The sequence below is a fragment of the Sycon ciliatum genome, chromosome 5 (assembly GCF_964019385.1).
Source record: "Sycon ciliatum chromosome 5, ocSycCili1.1, whole genome shotgun sequence".
Taxonomy (NCBI): Eukaryota; Metazoa; Porifera; class Calcarea; order Leucosolenida; family Sycettidae; genus Sycon; species Sycon ciliatum.
The window spans coordinates 4045298-4064262 of NC_088647.1; the positions used below are offsets into that span (position 1 = coordinate 4045298).

Here is an 18965-nt window from a genome sequence, read left to right on the forward strand (position 1 = left end):
GACACAATCAGGTCCTGTGCACGTTGGGACTCCTCCAGTGATCTACGGACTGGCAGACACAATCAGGTCCTGTGCACGTTGCGACTCCTCCAGTGATCTACGGACTGGCAGACACAATCAGGTCCTGTGCACGTTGCGACTCCTCCAGTGATCTACGGACTGGCAGACACAATCAGGTCCTGTGCACGTTGCGACTCCTCCAGTGATCTACGGACTGGCAGACACAATCAGGTCCTGTGCACGTTGGGACTCCTCCAGTGATCTACGGACTGGCAGACACAATCAGGTCCTGTGCACGTTTGGACTCCTCCAGTGATCTACGGACTGGTAGACACAATCAGGTCCTGTGCACGTTGCGACTCCTCCAGTGATCTACGGACTGGCAGACACAATCAGGTCCTGTGCACGTTGGGACTCCTCCAGTGGAAAACGATAACCCATCGTGAGTGTGATTGCTCTGGTAGACCACTACCCCATGTACTGAACAGTTGCTTTGTGAGTGAAAACGATAACCTCAGTTTGTACTGCCGTGGACATGGAAATCCGGTCGCACGTCTACCGGCCCCTGGCCATGCACTGCAGCCGTGGCGGCGTGAGTGAGCAGTAAGAGCAGACACTATGCGCTGCAGCGCGCTAGTCGCATCGGATCAACGTGTGCACTGCCTGCAACGTTCTGTACGCGCTGAGGGTGCCGGCCCTGGTCAATCGACTGGATTTCCATGTCCACAACAGTACAAGGTGCACAGTGCAGCCTGCGCCAGTGCCTGACTTCCTCGTCAACATCCCTAGCACACCATCCACACTTGACCTATCTAGTGTCACTGCCGTTCACTGGCGCATACGCTCGCGTTCAGATTTCACAGCTGTACCGGCAACGGTGTAGAGGCTGGGCTGAAAAGTTGAACTTATGCTCAGCTGTTCCGGCCCTCACCACCACTGATTTGCCATACAAGCAATGTACAGAGTTCACTGTGTTAGAAGAACACCGAATACCGCCGCCAGAAGCAGCGAGCCGTCCAATGCTCCGGGGCATGGAACCAAGCCCTTCCGAAGGCATAATCAACTTTCCCAGTAAGGGAGACATTCCCGAAAACGAGCCACGGAGACAGAGACACAGTCACACTGTCTCTTCGCACAATATCATACCCATGCTGCACCCACCTTGGACAGGGAAACCTGACACTCCGCGCAGAAGTCCTTCAAACTATGCACAGGGCTCTGCACACACACACACACACACACACACACACACACACACACACACACACACACACACACACACACACACAGAACAGCACGCAACACAAACACAGCTCACAACACCACAAAGACCACACTGGCTTATCGCCCTAAGTAGCCAAGTGTGCTACAGACAAAGCCACCACTAGCCAGGTCAAAGTAAATTGAATTAAATGTCATGGTCCGCGTGGGACTCGGGCGCATCCATAGTAAATTAATACTACAGCACCACTGTCAAGGATCAAGGTGCAGATGCAGCTCCTAAAGCGGTGGGAGGTGAGTAGATCAAACCCAGCATATTTTACATGCACTACAGCAAGTGCAAGCATGTACATGTAGCCAGAAAATGAAACAAAGTTGGTAACTGTGAGCTTTGCGCTTGTTACCTGATCATCAGACAACACAAGGAACTGTCCATTGAACGGCCATTTAGCTATAGGCTATAGCACACTGAAGGAGGGGAATCCCCCAGCTACATACAAACACATACATAGAAAGTGGTGGCAATTGTAGAAAAAGTGGGTTAATCCTGTACATGTATGTGCCATCGCCCACTACAGTGACTGCAGGTATCCTGATCATGCAATCCCCACACTCTCTGGTCAACTGCTTCGATCAGAGTGGCCTTGAATCTGCTGGTCCACGACAGGACTCCTGATGACCACCAGGCTACAAGCAGAGGAGAATAGTGCTAGCAGCAGCCGAATCAGCAAGGCTGCTCCACCGACGATGGGTAACTTGCAGGATGTAAGCAGCACAGTGCATGCATTGGAGCTGCGGCGTCTAGCATGTGTAGTGCAGTTTACAATGTAGTGCACAGTCAAGTGTATGAAACTGGGAGATTGTACAATGCTCCAGCCGTTTGAGACACGGATATGACTGACCTGCGCATGTATCCAGTCGAGCAATGAAGCAACGGTGGCAGAACTGTGGGATCGCTAATCGGCGCTGCACCTTCCGGTGCTGCTGCTGCCGCCACACCACCTCGGCTGTATCCCATGGCTGAAGTAACACTGTCACAGCTACCAGCCAGATATCTGCGACTGGCCGTGAGGCACTCGTGTACGCCACCGGGCAAGCTCAGCTGCGACAGCGTCTCCAGGACATCGGGGAAGTTCTCCAGCAGTGCCGAGTGCTCATCAGATTTGGAAAGCAGTGCGTCACGGCGAGCAAAGCCATCCTTTAGTCGCTCTTCCAGACTCCTAGCATAGAAAGTAGGACATACACATTCGCACAATTCCGTGATGTCGGATGCAATGAAGAATGAATAGAGAGAGAGAGAGAGAGAGAGAGAGAGAGAGAGAGAGAGAGAGAGAGAGAGAGAGAGAGAGAGAGAGAGAGAGAGAGAGAGAGAGAGAGAGAGAGAGAGAGAGAGAGAGAGAGAGAGAGAGAGAGAGAGAGAAGAGAGAGAGAGAGAGAGAGAGAGAGAGAGAGAGAGAGAGAGAGAGAGAGAGAGAGAGAGAGAGAGAGAGAGAGAGAGAGAGAGAGAGAGAGAGAGAGAGAGAGAGAGAGAGAGAGAGAGAGAGAGAGAGAGAGAGAGAGAGGAGAGAGAGAGAGAGAGAGAGAGAGAGAGAGAGAGGGAAAGAGAGAGAAAGCTCACACTGCAACTTACTCTCTCAGGGGCTGCACACTGCGACAGAGAGCCTCGAGGCCCGTCTGCTGCATCAAGTGCTCTTGTAACATGCGCAGAAGAGCAGAATTAACGTCGTTGCCATGAGTAAGGCAATTCTAAAGCAGTAGAAAACACACACACACACACACACACACTACTACTACTACTACTACTACTATGTACAGCTACCCTATCGGGCCACGCCGCTCCCAGAAACGGGAGACAACGACAAGAAGAGAGAAGAGAAGAGAGAGAAATCGCAAAGTCAACAATATTTGGCATGGCGTTGCAAGTCCTGTGGCCTTGAGAACCGTCTTTCGCAATGCTCGCATTCATGACGGCAGTTGTTCCTGGCTGCACGTGACATCCGTTTCGCACGGTCACAGTGATGACGGCTCAAACCAGAACGAGAGCGGAAAGAGCGGCGACAAACATCACATCGAAAAGAGTCAGATTCATGGCGAATAGATATAGTGGGGACATCCGTGGACACAGGACAGCGATGCACACACACACACACACACACACACACACAAGCACCAAACCAACCACACAGTTACTTTGTACACAACACGCAGGTACTGATGAATTACAGAGTTACAAACTTATTCGTTGTTGCAACTGGTTTCATGCACTCATCTGACAACTGATGCTGAGCTCAGTCAAGACTCAAGAGCTACCTATATACCAGTGGGTACCAGAGGGAATGCACACGAGCTAACGCTGAAACTAGGCGAGATAAACAAGGAGGGGAACGGGTGTGAGTTCACAGGTCCAGAGATCAAGGAGGGAAACATGTGGCACCAACATGTATCTAGATAGATAGATGGAGATAGACATTTGCACATAGTACTAGCCGTCTTCCACCCCAGCTCTCACCCAATTTTCCCATGGCATCATGCCAACCTGCACGCAATTGTCAATTTTATCCACCTCTGAAGGTATTGCCCACTGCTGCTATTCCCTCCCCCCTCTCTCTCTCTCTCTCTCTGTAGGGTTGCTCACACATGACTAAAGGACCTGGAAACTATCTCCTGTATGTCATGTAACTTGTAAGGTGGTGCAGGGTGGTTGTCCAGCGAGGAAAAGGATGTTTTGGGGCATACAGGCCTCCCCAAGCAGCATGTGGTACTGGATGTTGCCATTGACATGGAAGAAGTTGTCCCATTCATTTGAAGGCGTTAACTTAGAAGCTTTGTATATATTTAGACTACACAGCAACCACTTTGTAAATAATAATAAAATATTATATCTCCTTTAGGACGGGTGTCAATAAACAGCTTTAAAAGTTGTTTATTGACACCCCTCCTTGCAAGAGTCCTTGCAAGTTACCGATAATTTAACATCCGTTATTGTGTCTTTGCACCGTGTATTTTAGTACCCCTTGTCTCACCGTTTAGGAGCCGCATCTGACGCCTGATCATGGGGTAGTGGCGTCCCACGGAAACGGAAAGGCGGTTATACTATCCAAAACATTCAATAACTAAAAACAGTTGTTGAAATTCGCAATTGGGCTAACGTAGTCAAAAAAGTGTCCAGACAGAACAGATAAGGGAAAACATATTGGGGAATTCGAATTTCTCTCAATCCAACTACTGTAGAGGCAGAAAACTTCGCCGGTCAATAATTTCGTCCAACTCCAAAGAAAAGGAGTTCGTCCGGTTGAAAATTTCGTCCATGGATCATAAGAGTGTATAGAAAAGCTGGGCAAATCGACATTAGTCCTACATTTAATTCCCGTAGCTATGCAGAAGACGTTACTTCAGTAACGTCTGACGCTAGCCAGGGTCCACACAGCTTTAATTTGGTGTTTGTTTGTTTGTGTCACGCCTGGCGCTATCCCGTATCTGTCCCGTACCGTACTGTACCAGCAAAGACAGCTGGCCACAATATTTTTTGTTTGTTTATACCATCGGCATGCCTGGCGCTATCCCGTACCTGTCCCGTACCATCAAGAGTACGGTACCATCAAGAGAATGAGTATATAATTATGCGAAGTGTATCGGGGAATGCATTAAGGCCAATAGTGCAGTAACATTTTGTGTGGATTTGTGTGCGAGGCCGAGATCCCACTAGCAGGCTGGCTGGGCCGCCTGTCTACCAGCCCGGGAACCGCATGTGGGCCGATAGCATAATAATTATAACGTATACAGATATATAGCAGGGAGTCGTATTATGTAAACGACTCCCTGCTGTATAGGGAGATTTACTGGAAAGAAATACGAAGTAGGGAGACGAGGAAATGCAATTAGAACGGACGTTAGTTGCCGAATAGGTGATAGGATGCGTCAGCAAAAACATACTTTGGAAGAGAGATCCCGTCGTCTCCAAAATAATCCTGAACGGGCGAGTCAGCGCCGGTCACAGGAAACGGCAGGACAGACATCCCGTCGACTCCAGAACGCCCGTGATCGGCAGAGTCACACCGGTCACAGGAAACGTCAGGACAGACATCCCGGCGACTCCAGAACGCCCGTGATCGGCAGAAACGAGACATCACAGGATAGCGCCAGGCATGCCGATGGCACAAACAAACAAAAATATTGTGGCCAGCTGTTTGTGGCCAGCTGTCTTTGATGCTACGGTACGGTACGGGACAAATACGGGATAGCGCCAGGCGTGACACAAAAAAATAAATAATAAACACCAAATATTAATCCCATAGCTATGCAACAGCCGTTACTTCAGTATCGTTTGGCGCTAGCCAGGGTCCACACAGCTTTGACACGTTTACATGCATGATGAGCAAGCAAAAAATCATAGCGTAGGGCCCTGAGCTTCCAAGCTCTCTCGTTTAGTCCAACAGCTCCTTGGACGAAAAAGACGAAATTAAATTCCAGACGAATATTTCTGCTTATACAGTATCAACTAAAAATCGGCCACACATCTACAAAAGTCAATCAGTACAAAAATGACCGAGGAAGTTCGAAATTGTCCGCCTGCTCTGGAGTTTCCATAGAGATTTGTGACGTAGATGTAGCAGATTTTTCATGGATCCAGGTTTTTGGTCCGCCATTGCGATAAGTTGGCCTCGCTTGAACAGCCGTGATACGCACGCACGCATGCAAGAACACACACACACACACACACATACACACACACATGCATGCAAGAACACACATACACACACACGCATGCAAGAACACACACACGCATGCAACACACACACACACACATACACACACACATACACACACACACACACACACACACACACACACACACACACACACACATAAACACACAAACAGATACCTACTCTGACGAGCGCAAGTCTCTTCTTGAGGGCATCCAATGATGGTGGCATGTCAATGGCCATTCGGAAGTGCTCTTCCAGGCCTTCCAGTAACCCTAAGAAAACACACACACACCAGTTGTATCAGGTTTGCGCCTCAGCAAATCCCTCCAATAGAGTGATAGTGAATTGGAGTCAATTTTTTCACAATACAGACAGGAAATAGATCACATAATATTAAAATACATGTGTTGTACAGTAGATACATGTACATAGGTGCTACATTCTAGAAGAAAAAATGAAAGTGTAGTGTGAAAGGGGTTGAATAAACAAAAGGATGGATGGATTGTGGATGGAGACAGGGTGGATGGACAGTGGTTGGCTGGATAGAAGGATGGATGCACAGAGGGTGGCTGGATGTAGGGAAGAGGGAGGAATGACAGGCAGAGGCGTCACACACGGTACGACCAGTATGACCATGGTAGTATCACTTTTCGTCTAGGATGGTCCGCCCAGAGTGCCTGTACAGTGCTAAAACATGCCCTGTTGGGCGAAAAAATCCGATCCCCCCCCCCCCCCCCATGGGACCTTCCCCTCGTATCCTGGTTGTACCACTCCTCACTGCCCTGTGACACCTGTGACAGGTGTACACTAAAGCCAGTGCAGACGCTATTGTGTATGAGCAAGAGCAGCAATAAGCAGCACACAAGAAAAAGAGATACATGTAGGTAGAGACTGGTGACTTAGTACATGTAGGTAGAGACTGGTGACTTAGGGCGCGTTCGAATTGTCACTCTTTGACTTTTCGAGGAGCTTCGTTTTTCTGAAGAGGTGGCCTTATTGGCCTCTTCAGAAAAACGAAGCTCCTCGAAACTCCGCGAAACTCATCCGATGGGAAGGTGGATTAGTTTCGAAGAGTTTGGAATAGCTACGTCACGTAGTACGTGGAGATGGTCGATCTGATCGGACGTCATCATCGCCATGACAATTCCACTGAAAAACTCTAAAATGATAGAAACCGTTCTAATGGGAGACTTCAACTAATCTCTTTATAAAATTTGTTAGAAGAGTTGATGAAGACAATTCGAACGCGCCCTAAGTGATTGGCACACAGACAGACAATATATGCACGGTACTCACTGGCGGCCTCTTTGTCAATGATTGACTGTGGTGATTTGGCTAACTCCAGGTCAGCCTGGTTCAGCACGAAAACAGGACTGTTAGGCTACGATGGCAAAGCAGTAGCAGCAAGAACGGCAGCGCCGATGATGACAACGGCCACGACAACAACGACAACGACGACAACAACAACAACAACAACAACAACAACAACAACACTTATTCCTACAGCCAATACTGTACACTTGTCACCAAAGGACACTGTGACCAGATCAACGATTGTTCGCTTCTTTGGACATTGAATACAGTAAAACCTGGTTTAATTAAGCGACCACCCCACGGTGCAAGCAAAAGCGATCGTTAAAGCCAGGTGGTCTTTAGAACCAGGTCCCACAGTGTCTGTGTAGAACCGTCGGTGCATGGAAAAACGGTCGTTAAGAGCAGGTGGTCGCTAAACCCAGAGGTCGCTTACACCAGGTTTTACTGTAGTACCAAATGCGCAGTCAGTACGAGCATGCATATACACACATCATCAGTGGAACGGTTCGGTTTACCTGAGAACGCGTAATCTGACTGAAGAGTGAAAGAAAACAAGAAAATGTTCTCAGAAAAACCAAACCGTTCCACGGATGATACGCGTATATGCATGTTCATAACGGCTGCACATTTTGTACTATCAAGAGTGCATAAACAAGAGTGTGCAACTGTGGTTATGGGTCCCTTCATTATGTAACTTACCTCCATCACGCTCTGAAAGCATGCACTCCAACTCACAATTTCCATCCGGTTTTGCTCGATTCCTTCCAGTACCTACGGGATCTCTAAATTCTGGTGCGTGAACTCCAGTTCCGTACTAAAGTTCATTTCAAACCGGAGAGAAAGTGTGGTGTTTGATTTTCCGCAAAATGATGTAATGAAGGCAGGCCGTGCATCTGGCCCATAGAAAAGAGATCACAGTTGCATACTCTTGTTTATGGACTCTTGGTACTATTCATTGCGATTCTTAGATCAATGTTTCCTCATCGACTTTCCATCTTTGGACACTGTCCAACAAATCGGACGATTCGGCAGACTGCGACTGTACACGTGCTGGATCATAGCGCATCACCATGATCTCAGCCATGAGCCATTGTGCCAAAAAACAATCACCCTGCAGAAGTACAATCATGATGTCTTTTGCCTCCAGCACGAACTGACCCCCCCCACCCCCCCCCCCCCCCCCCCCCCAAAAAGAGTGCTATGATTGTTGTGCAGAGCCAATAGCAGTGTCTGCTCTAGGATTTCAAACCAGCCGGGTACATGTGTACCTGGCACAACCATTGCAACCGGGTCAGAGCCGTGTACGTTCAAGTGCGGCTACTGCATGTACATCAGCCTATGATCAGGGAGTTGTAAATACTTTCGGGCTCCCTGATGTACATTGTATTCCCAACCGGGTCACAGGTGACCCGGTGTTCTTTTTCCAAACGGGTTCAAGTACCCCCCCCCCCCCCCCAACCGGGTCGCTGACCCAGCTCTCAAGCAGACACTGAATACTACCAGCACCAGTACACATACAGTACCTAGACTCGAGCTGTTGTGTGGGTACAGTAAAACCTGGTTTAAGCGGCCATACCACGGTGCAAGCAAAAGCGGCTGTTAAAGCCAGGTGGTCTTTAGAACCAGGTTAAACAGGTTAAGTGTAGAGCTGTCGGTGCATGGAAAAACGGTCGTTAAGAGCAGGTGGTCGCTAAAACCAGAGGTCGCTTACACCAGGTTTTACTGTATTTAAAGTACAATGCCAATCTGAAGAAAAAAAAACTCAGTTACTTTATTACCTGGCACCAGGACGGTATTTCAAGTGTCATCTCCAGAAACTGTGTACATGCACCACACTGATATTTTCAGAGATGATGTTGAGAAGCACTGCAATTCAAACGCATGTCTCTTTCACCAAGATTACATAACACTATTGGTGCACGCAGCATGGATAACAGCAGAGCCCTTACCCCACCCACGCCGAACGTAGCAACTAGATCATCGCCCTTCAGGAACTCTCCTTCCTTCGTGAACAGCATCAAGCTGCTTTCTCTCACATCCAGTTCATCAGCAATGGAACGCTTCAACTCGAGCAAACTGCAACAGGCGCAACACAGAGAAGTAGAAAATATGTATTTCCAGATGCAAGCTTACAGTGTATTTGCAGGCATCTTCAGCAAGTACCTGAAAGTGAGAATGTCCACCACAATTTGGTCCATCCATTTCCCCAGGTTCACATAAAACACGTAAAACATTTCGACTACTCGCCGTTTCCTGGAATGCAATAGACAACAACTTGGTGCAAATGTGAAAAATCTCCTCAGAAAATTCGGTATTCTCCTCCAGTTCCGAGGATGTCGACTTTCAAATGAACAACAAGTGAGGAGCGAAGCGGATGAATAGAAGGCAACTACTCACAAACGTGAGTTTTCTTCGCTCATGCAATGCAGAAGCCAAACAAGACCTGTCTAAGGTTGGCGAAACACAAACTGGTTGACTTCTGCTTCCTGCTGCCAGTGCTGGTCATGACAAGTAAAAAATGAACACAGATTTGGTGCTTTGTTTCCAGTTCATTTCTGCACGCTGTGCTGTTTGAAATCAAAGCTTACGTCATGCGTACAATCTGCGTGCGTCATGAAATAAAGAGGAGATTTTTCACATTATGATTTGCACCTCGTACAATGATTATGCCAATGTCGACAATGTCAATGATCTACCACTGCACCGGCACTGCACTATTACAGTACAGTACTACCGATCTTATCTGTGTCTGTTCTTGATTTGAGTAGTCTGCCTGGTCTACCAACACAGTCACTACCAAGAGTGTCATAAACCTCTTGACACTACTGTCCTGCACTGACAGTACTGTCACTAGCAAGACGGTGCTTCTTTTACTTCTGGCATTCTTTCGTGGTTTTTCCATGCACCGTCCTTGTACTGTATGTGGCGCTGGCGGACTGGCAAAAGCAGGCAGCTGCGAAGCAACCTACAATTGTGGCTGCAAATGCAAGCATGACTAATGGCAAGAGTATAATTATAGTTATAATTATACTCTTGCTAATAGCCTACTGTAGTACTGAGTGCCCTTCGCCTTTTTCATCAATGTCACAATGAGCCCGGAATTGTAGTAACATGACAAATTCACAATGTCAATGTACATGTTGTCATGTACCAGTACATGTCACAGTCTATAGGGGCTCCTGATAATTATATTATTAATTTTGTAGTTGGTGAGCCCCAAAATTTCACCCAATTATTTCTATAAAAAAACACGCACAAAGAGAGCAGAAGAACTGAAACGAGGTGGTGCTTATTTCAGACCGGCGGTAACAAGACCGGCTCCCAAAAAATACGACAAATCAAGCTGAGTCTGCTATGAAAATCAAGTTGATGTACAGCACTGCATATACAGTAGAAGACACTCTGACAGTCAGCAATCACCAACAATACACAGATGGGAAGTACGCTCGTGTACAATCATAACAATTGTAGATTTGCTGGTATTGGGGAATTGGCCAATTGGTTCAACTACCCTAGCAGACTTTTCTTCCATTCAGTCACACCATCTGAGGAAGGCAGCACTGGCTCCAGCCGCCAGCAACACGCATACAACACTGCACTACATTATGAAAAAATAATTATATTAGCTAATCGCTTATGCCAGCTATGGGTCATATGTACATATGAGGTGTGACTATGTACAGAGGGGCTATGTACAGGAGGAAGAGGGGAGCGGGAGGTCAATCGTGTGGTGCCATGCTTCTACAGAGTGTACATGTTCCACACAGCCAACCATAACACTGTATTCCAACACTAGAGGGGGGGGGGGGGGGAGGAACAGTAGGCAGGTTAGAATCGTTCCGCCGAGCGGCTGGCCATGGCACGCATGCTGCCGTACACCTTGCTTGGTGCGCTCCCTGCAGTCGACGAGGAAACACAAGCACCACAAGAAGCAAAGACTTAGCTAGGGCGAGCAACAGCCACACAGACAAAACGAATGCTGGAGGGAGTGAAAGGTATCGGAAGGCAGAATACATCCAGAACACAAACACACCCACCAGCAGTGCAACACACAACTGGTGAGTAAACCCTGCTACAAAATCACACCAGCAACATTGGCAGGGTGGCGCAAGGAAAACTTGAGAAAAACGAGAAGCATAGGGACCCTCAGATGATCCCATATCCCAACAACTTGACCCGACAGCAAGTTGAAATCGGCTCAGTTTCAAAACTCACTTCTTTAGTACTTTTTTAAAAAGGACTGACTACAGGCCAGCAACACAGTCATATCTTGCCATTAGACATTCTCAATAGAGCCTCTGAGGTTATCATCATTAGAGGTGGTCTGTATGGAGCGTCACCACAAGAGCTGGCATTTTACTACTCCCTGCTTCGCATGGTCTATACGATAATGTCATTCGCATCGCCTCCACACAAAAGCCAGTGGAAAACTCGTATCCTCTCAATCTGCAGCCAGCTGAAACCGGGCCCTTACCCATGATTAGATTACAAACGGATCTACGTGCCATCTGGATGTTTTGATACGATCCCAGAATATGTATTTTACTGCAGAAAATGCACAGAAGAACACAAAGAATGTCAAAGATACACATCAAAAACGCACAGCAACAAGACAATGAAAGTACTAGTACATATTAGAACTGATCAGATCAGATTGCTGCTGTCTGATGACCACAAATTTAGTGCGAAATTCAGATTCAAATACATTCAGGGCTCACCACGACCATACAAAGCGTCAATAACGGTCATGACTAAGGGATTCATTTGTGACTGCGAGGCCAAACAGAAAAGAGTGTGCCGAGTCGCGATCAGGAAACGCTGAGTTCTACTGACAACATTGGTTAGCTAGGCGCGGCAAATTCTTGTAGATGCCAGGACTCAAGCTCACCAGTACCCCACGGACATATCTTGGTCGACACCCACCAGCGGATTGAGAAAAATGACCAAGATTGCTTGGAGAAAGGACGTCTTCTCCGCGTGTCTTTCTCGACATCAAACAACAAGATTCCCTTCGGCACTGGCCCTTCGCTGTACAGAGTAGCCCAGGAAGTCGTAAAATACCGGTATTTTACGACTAGACTGTACATCGCTGTACATCGATGAGCATGAACTCGGGTGCGTAGCCGCTATGACTGCACAAACTCTGGCTTTGGCGGCATTCAAAATGGTGGTCGACGCTTTTTGAATTTTGTATGGTCGTGGTGAGCCCTGACATTTCTCTGTTGTACCTTTGTGTGCATAGGCAACAGCCAATAATGAGATTCATTTACAAGTACACAATGCACTGAAGATGGCCCAGCCAATGAAGCACAATGCACATCTCATTGATAGGTGTCACTTCTAACACTCCTAAAGCAGACTGCCACAGTGCTCAAAGAAATTCAACCCGTGAAGTCAGTGTCACCCCAGGCACTGTGTACAGCCCCAGATCTGTGGACACTGGGCTGTACACAGGTGCAAGCTGCTAACTTACTGATGGTATTGGATTTTACTGAGCAGAGCTTCTCTGGATACAGCAGCTGCAGCAGCAGCAGCAGCAGCAGCAGCACCAGCAGCAGCACCACCACCGCTACCAGCACTAGCAGCAGCAGCACCGCCACCAGCAGCAGCAGCAGCAGCACCATCATCATCAGCAGCAGCAGCACCACCACCATCAGCAGCAGCAGTACCAACAGCAACTTACCTGTCAGCCAGTGTGATTCTCGTCTTGGTGACATTCTCGATGGTGAACTTGGTCTTGCCTCCCTTGCCGGCAATACGTCCAATGGCACGTGACAAGTGATCGCCTTTCAGTGGCTTGACTGTAGCATACACAGCGCAACACACCACAGCAACACACGTCATCTCACAAGTGGATAGCAGAATAACAGAGAAAACCACTGTGCAGGGTATGCTCAGAACAGATGATTGTATCAGTTCCGGTGGCTATCTGCTTAGTTGTCCTGATGTCAAGCTTACTAAAAAATCTTCTTTCATAACTTACCATCCTCAATGTCGAACGAGTCCAAGAACAGGTCGTCTAACCGAACCAGAGCCAGCGCATCCTGGAGTCAATCCACAAACAAACATGCACATACACACGCACATATACACATGCACACGCACATATACACAATCACACACACACACACACACACACACACACACACACACACACACACACGCGCATGAGCAGAACCAGAAGACAGGTAAGCAGAAGTTCTAACACTCCATTTTTAGCACCTTCCACTTTCCCAACATAGCCAGTTTTGTCGTTGTAAAATGGCCCCGAAGTAGCGAAGACACCAAACACAGCACAAACAAGTAATAAACGAACACGTTCACTGCACAACACAAATATCCATTCCCAGCACCATGCAGTCTATCACACAAGAAGAATAGGAGAACAGAAACTAGGGTCCTGCGAGCCACTTACTTCAACGTCAAAGCCAAGCATGAATGCGCGGACGAAATCTGCTCCTTTCTGAATAGCACCGATGTCTTTCGTTTTCGCTGAACTCTGCAGCGCGGAAATATTGCAAAGGACACAGCAAGAGTTAAGCTGAGTGGCTGTGGACGGAATACACGCCAACTCCACCATCACATCACACCACATAACAAGCTTTGGCTTCCACAAACATGAAACGTGCAAATCGGAGACAGTGTTTACATGATTGTGCACGTTCAGTGAGTGACTGGAGAGATAGCATGATTAGATGGCAGAAAGCAGCAATGCTGCACAATGTGCCCAGTGAGGCTTGTAGTTGTACAGGGTGACACAAACAATGCGAATTAGATCACAATTACAGGCATCCCATGCTACAAGTATTAGTGGTGTGCACGGGTAGTCGGGTACCCGTGCTACCCGTGAGGACCTCGGGTAGTCGGGTACCGAATAGTACCCGAAAACCCGAGGTCGCAGATGACATCATGGACAGTGCACGTGTACAAATAATTCACGCATGTCTACCCAATGCGCAAGGGAAGGGGCCGGTGTGCATTGTGGTGTTACCATGGAAATATTACCCGATCAGGTACCCGTGCTACCCGTGGAAAACTACCCGGACCCGATACCCGAAGAAAATGCTACCCGACTCAGCCCTAACAAGAATACACCGTTGACTTGTCAATTACACGTGCACACCACCTACAAACCCTTACCCTGAGCTCCACGTTCCTTGTGTTCAGGTTAAATCGAATCTGCAGATGCAGATGATCCACCACTGGTGTGAAGATCTTCATCCAGCTGTCCTTGAGAGGGGTGTAACGGTGGGGTGGCACGGGCACTTTGCGTATCTCGTTCTGACCCAGAAACTGCATGGACACACAGCCACACACAAAAGCAGAATTATAAACAATTTATAATCATACACTAATCATACACATACAAGCACTCACACTACAGCGCAAAAGGCCATGATTTCTACCACTCATGCCAACAAAAAATTGATTTCTAACACTCAGCCCAAGCCGTGTTGCTTGAGCACAACAACCAGATACATGTACATGTACTAGTACTCTTCCCACGCCATCAGTCTAGCTGCACCCTCTACCAGCAAGATATGGCATTGCTGCAACGGTTCACTTGCAGAGCACAGGATCGCTCGCTACACAACACACCCATACATTCTGAGCAACTCAATCACCCTCATCACTAGCGTTACTCTGCAGCATCAACTCACCGTATCGCCACTCAGGCGCTTCGACGTGTCTCTAGTGGCAGCATCTCCATCTGAGCCTGCTGCATCCTGGAAAGGTGGAACAGAGGAAGGAGAAGAGTAAGACGAATGAGAGACTGTACGTTCATTAGAAAAGTAAGTAAAGTCCGCACATCCGAATTGCCACCGCTTACAAATGCGCAGAGAAACACAACCTACGTTCATTCAGGTACTCGATCTGTGGTACTGGATGAGATGGATCCATGCTTTTAAGCATTTAAAAATCGGTGCAGGTGTTGCAGTGAGGTAAAGGCAACCTAATACCAATTCCAACTGCAGGGGCAGAGGGTGCTCAAGACTCGTTTCACTGAGACACACAGTGAGGGCAGTGCTCATCTCCTCTCCTTTGTTGTTAGTACCGCAACAAGATAGATTATAGTAGCCACTTTCGCTGCCCGGTAGCAATACAACATTGATTTGCTCCAGGCAAGGCTCTAGGGTGCTGCAGGCCAGTGGCTGCTAGCGCCTTCCAAGGATACGGCAATGTATGTGCACACATTTTGCACACAAACAGGTAGGCTGTAAGCGAACAGCACACGATCTGAGTCGAATTCTAGAAGGACGCATGTACGCACACTAGTGGTGAAACGAATATCAAAACCCAGTAGCCGAATATTCTTCGGCTTAACGAACGAACGAACGAATATTCTTTCTTTAACACGGATGACATCACATGCCCTCCTCTCAGTCATTTTTTTCGGATATTGTCACTATCATTAGGCATGACGAACGAAGGCATTATAATTATTTCTCCATTTCTAGGTCATTTTTCACAAAAATCCCCAGCTGAAGTGCCTTTCACAGGCTCAAAAACAGCGCTTGAGACGTGATTTTCGTTCGAGCGCCATACCTCCCCTCCAGGACCTCAGACTGCGTTCGGGTGGCCTCTAAACAACAGCTGGGAGTTTGCTAATGCCGATAGATCTTTCAATGAAGCGATTCGGTCAAGTATTCACAAAGTTACGAAAGTTTGAAGTCGCCCGGTTGATTCTGCATACCGGGTTAACGAATATTCGCCATAAGAAATATTCGTTCGAATGTGTTAAACCGAACGAATATTCGAACATTCGGTATATTCGTTTCACCCCTAACGCACACGCATGCATAAAACTGAGTCTGCTGCGTAACCCTCTGCAACCATTGCCAATCCATCTTTGATATTAGCTACCGCTTCATTATATGAACTAGGATGGAGAGCCAAGGAAAAATGTATAGAAAAGAAAAAGGATCAAGGAACTACAAGTTACGCTATAATGTCCATAATGTCATGCAATGTTATCGCATGAGCTGATTGTCTAGTAACTGGTGGTGTTAGTGGACATTATAGCGTAACTTGTAGTTCCTTGGTCCTTTTTCTTTTCTATAAGCTTCATTATATCTTCATGGTTGCTATGAGAACAGGGAGAGAGAAAGACAGCATTCTGAAATGGTCAGCTTACATGTTTCCGCTTCTTTCGGGATGGCGTGGTTTCCATAAGCACCAAATCTTCCTCCACCTGAGGGCAAGCGTACAGGGAAAGGACAACAAACAGATAAATTTAAGTTGTGCATGTATGCATGCATGTGCGTGCGTGTGTGTGTGTGTGTGTGTGTGTGTGTGTGTGTGTGTGTGTGTGTGTGTGTGTGTGTGTGTGTGTGTACAAACGTGCAAGAATGTACACAGTACTGTGTGCTCTGAAACACTTCATCTCTAGTGCAGCTCCACGACCGCTGCTTGTGTGTCACCCTCAGCAATAAGTAGTTTCACCTGTAAATCGCCAAATTTCACCAAACACGCAATACTGAGCCACTGGCTGACATGGCGACTTATCTACACTGGCTTGGCCAATAGACGATATGCCAAATAACGTGCAACTAGACTTGAGAGGGCATCGCACACAAGTTGCATACAAACTATACTACAATGTGTACATGGTAGTCCCTGAGCTCTAGCTCTGCAGGAATGCAAGTCACAGGTAACCGTACAACTTTGAACTTTGTATGCAGCTACTCTGCAATGCCCTCTCAAGTCTAGTTGCACGTTATTTGGCATATCATCTATTAGGTCCACCACATACAAGGGACAAAATGTTGCTACCATGGCATGTACATGCAGTATAGTGGCACTTCACATCAGCGCTGTGTACTATCCGCGAGAAAGTACACGAGCCATATCAGCTTCTATCAGACTACGTCCTGGCATTCAAGTGTTGTGCCATATACAGGACCGGTACTGTATTAGAACGATCTGAGGTGTAACATACTAACACATCAAGCCCGAACCTCTGCAAAGCAAGCAGAAAACTTCACGTGTCCAACGAACACTCACGTATCAGATATCTGAACAATCATTACAATTTGTATTACGACTAAAATTCTGTTGTGGAATCAAGGTCTTGGTTTGTTTCTGAACTTCACTAAAAATATTTTGTCAATGAAAGATCAAAATTACACGTCTCCTTACCTCTGGAATCGAGCCTTTCGTTGACTCTTCTGTCTCCTTCGCTTCCGCCATGTCTTCAACCACTAGCAAATACTCACTATAATTCAAGTTGTTACTTCAGATTCAGACACTCCCTGCTTGATTTGCTGCGATACTAGTAAGTAAAAAGTTTCTTGCAAGCTACATGGCAATTGTTCACAAAGTGACAAACGACACATGCGCTCGACTAGTCGACTGCCGACTGGTGTGATTTTCGAGTTTTGTTGATATCATGATGTCATGCCGTACACTGCGTACATATCATGAACGCACAGCTTTTTTCTTCTTTTTTCTTTTTTTTCACAAGTCCTGCATACTATGCCACGATGTCATGCATATGTCTCGCACGTGCGCACGCGCACCCGGTACCCGCGGTTACGGGTTGGTACCCGGGGTAGATCTACACTGTATCTACACGCTAGCTATGCACGCTAGCACGCACACGTCGCGGCAGGCGCGAAGCGCCGGGCGCGGCCTGGCCTAGCCTGACACGACGTACTGTACATGTACGAGACCATGGTGACCCACGCCAAGAGTCGCCCCCGGGGCCCCTCCCCCCGGGTCACCTAAGTCCTTGAAGTAATCATTGTAATACTAATACTAATCATTACGATTCATTAGTAATACTAATAGTTGAAGCAGGTTTGCAGCTTGGTGCAATGGTGGCTTCTGAAGTAAGTAAGTAAGTAGTTCTGTCTGGAGTGGGGTCACGTACCTGTCACGTACCTGTATGCGAATGAGGTCAGCGCATACATGTAGACGTCTACATGTATGGTGTTAGATAAACAACATGATTGTACTGTCTGTACATGAGAATGTATCTACAATGCAACCTGTCAAAGCGACCACTCTGATAAGGCGACCACCTGTCTGAGAAGACCACTACCATCAAGCGAAGAAGTGAAGGCCAGGGCTTTCTATGAAATGCGGCATGACATGGAAATCAGTGCTAGCTTTGTATTGTATCTGTAGTGGGTGGCAAACTGCCATGCTTTGAACTTGAAGTACAAACAGTTCTAGTCGCGAAGTATTTGTATTGCAAACCAACACTAAGCGTGCACCACAGCCTCAATCCATACAAGGGCATCTCAAATGACTCAGTGTGACGACGCATCGCATAACCTCCACTGGGTGACCCAGACAGATTAGGAGTGACTCGAAGTTACTGGTGGTCAGTATTAGCAAGATTACTGTTGGTGTCAGTGCATACATACAATCATGTATTAGTACATGACTGTACAAATGTCATGTTGATCATCAACATGAATCGGTTGACAGCATGTTACAAGGTGTAGGATGCAGGCATGTTGAAAAAACAGTGCTCCTGACTACAACCATCATTGGTTGGTAGAGCCCCAGTCTTGCGACCATTTGAACTGTTTTCAACACAGTACATCCTCCGCCGCTCAGTGTAACATGCCATCAAACAAGGTTTACCTATACCAGGAGATGCGCGTTCATGTACATGTATGCTCGTATCCATACAGATATGACAATCACATTTCAACACACATCATGCACTCATGCACGCGCGCGCACGCACACACACACACACACACACAC

The 18965-nt window shown here is 47.3% G+C and overlaps 2 protein-coding genes across 2 annotated transcripts in view; both read right to left on the reverse strand.

The window, feature by feature from the left end:
- The window catches only part of LOC135816465 (uncharacterized), a gene marked incomplete at its 3' end in the record, with an annotated part of 14659 nt that extends 4822 nt beyond the window's left edge, over positions 1-9837 (reverse strand). The window contains 6 exon segments of the mRNA XM_065329664.1: positions 2194-2441; positions 2852-2967; positions 6111-6202; positions 7227-7311; positions 9194-9320; positions 9833-9837. Of these exon segments, the coding sequence (XP_065185736.1) occupies positions 2194-2441; positions 2852-2967; positions 6111-6202; positions 7227-7311; positions 9194-9320; positions 9833-9837 (673 nt within the window).
- A 680-nt stretch (positions 9838-10517) lies between these two features.
- On the reverse strand, positions 10518-17576 carry LOC135817229 (RNA-binding protein PNO1-like). Its single transcript, XM_065330356.1, has 9 exons — positions 17385-17576; positions 16381-16437; positions 14906-14971; positions 14385-14537; positions 13660-13743; positions 13228-13288; positions 12928-13045; positions 11719-11789; positions 10518-11140 (listed from the first exon to the last, which is right to left on the reverse strand). The coding sequence occupies exons 1-9, from the start codon at positions 17433-17435 to the stop codon at positions 11073-11075; spliced, it is 729 nt and encodes a 242-aa protein (XP_065186428.1). The 5' UTR covers positions 17436-17576; the 3' UTR covers positions 10518-11072.
- Positions 17577-18965: the final 1389 nt, after the last annotated feature.

Excerpts from the sequence above, each read along its gene's own strand:
- LOC135817229 (XM_065330356.1), bottom strand. The coding sequence starts at position 17,435 with ATGGCGGAAGCGAAGGAGACAGAAGAGTCAACGAAAGGCTCGATTCCA. Across the intron at positions 16,438-17,384 it reads CGAAAGGCTCGATTCCAGAG|GTGGAGGAAGATTTGGTGCT; the intron begins GTAAGGAGACGT and ends GCTTGCCCTCAG. Across the intron at positions 13,744-14,384 it reads CAAGGAACGTGGAGCTCAGG|AGTTCAGCGAAAACGAAAGA; the intron begins GTAAGGGTTTGT and ends TCCGCGCTGCAG.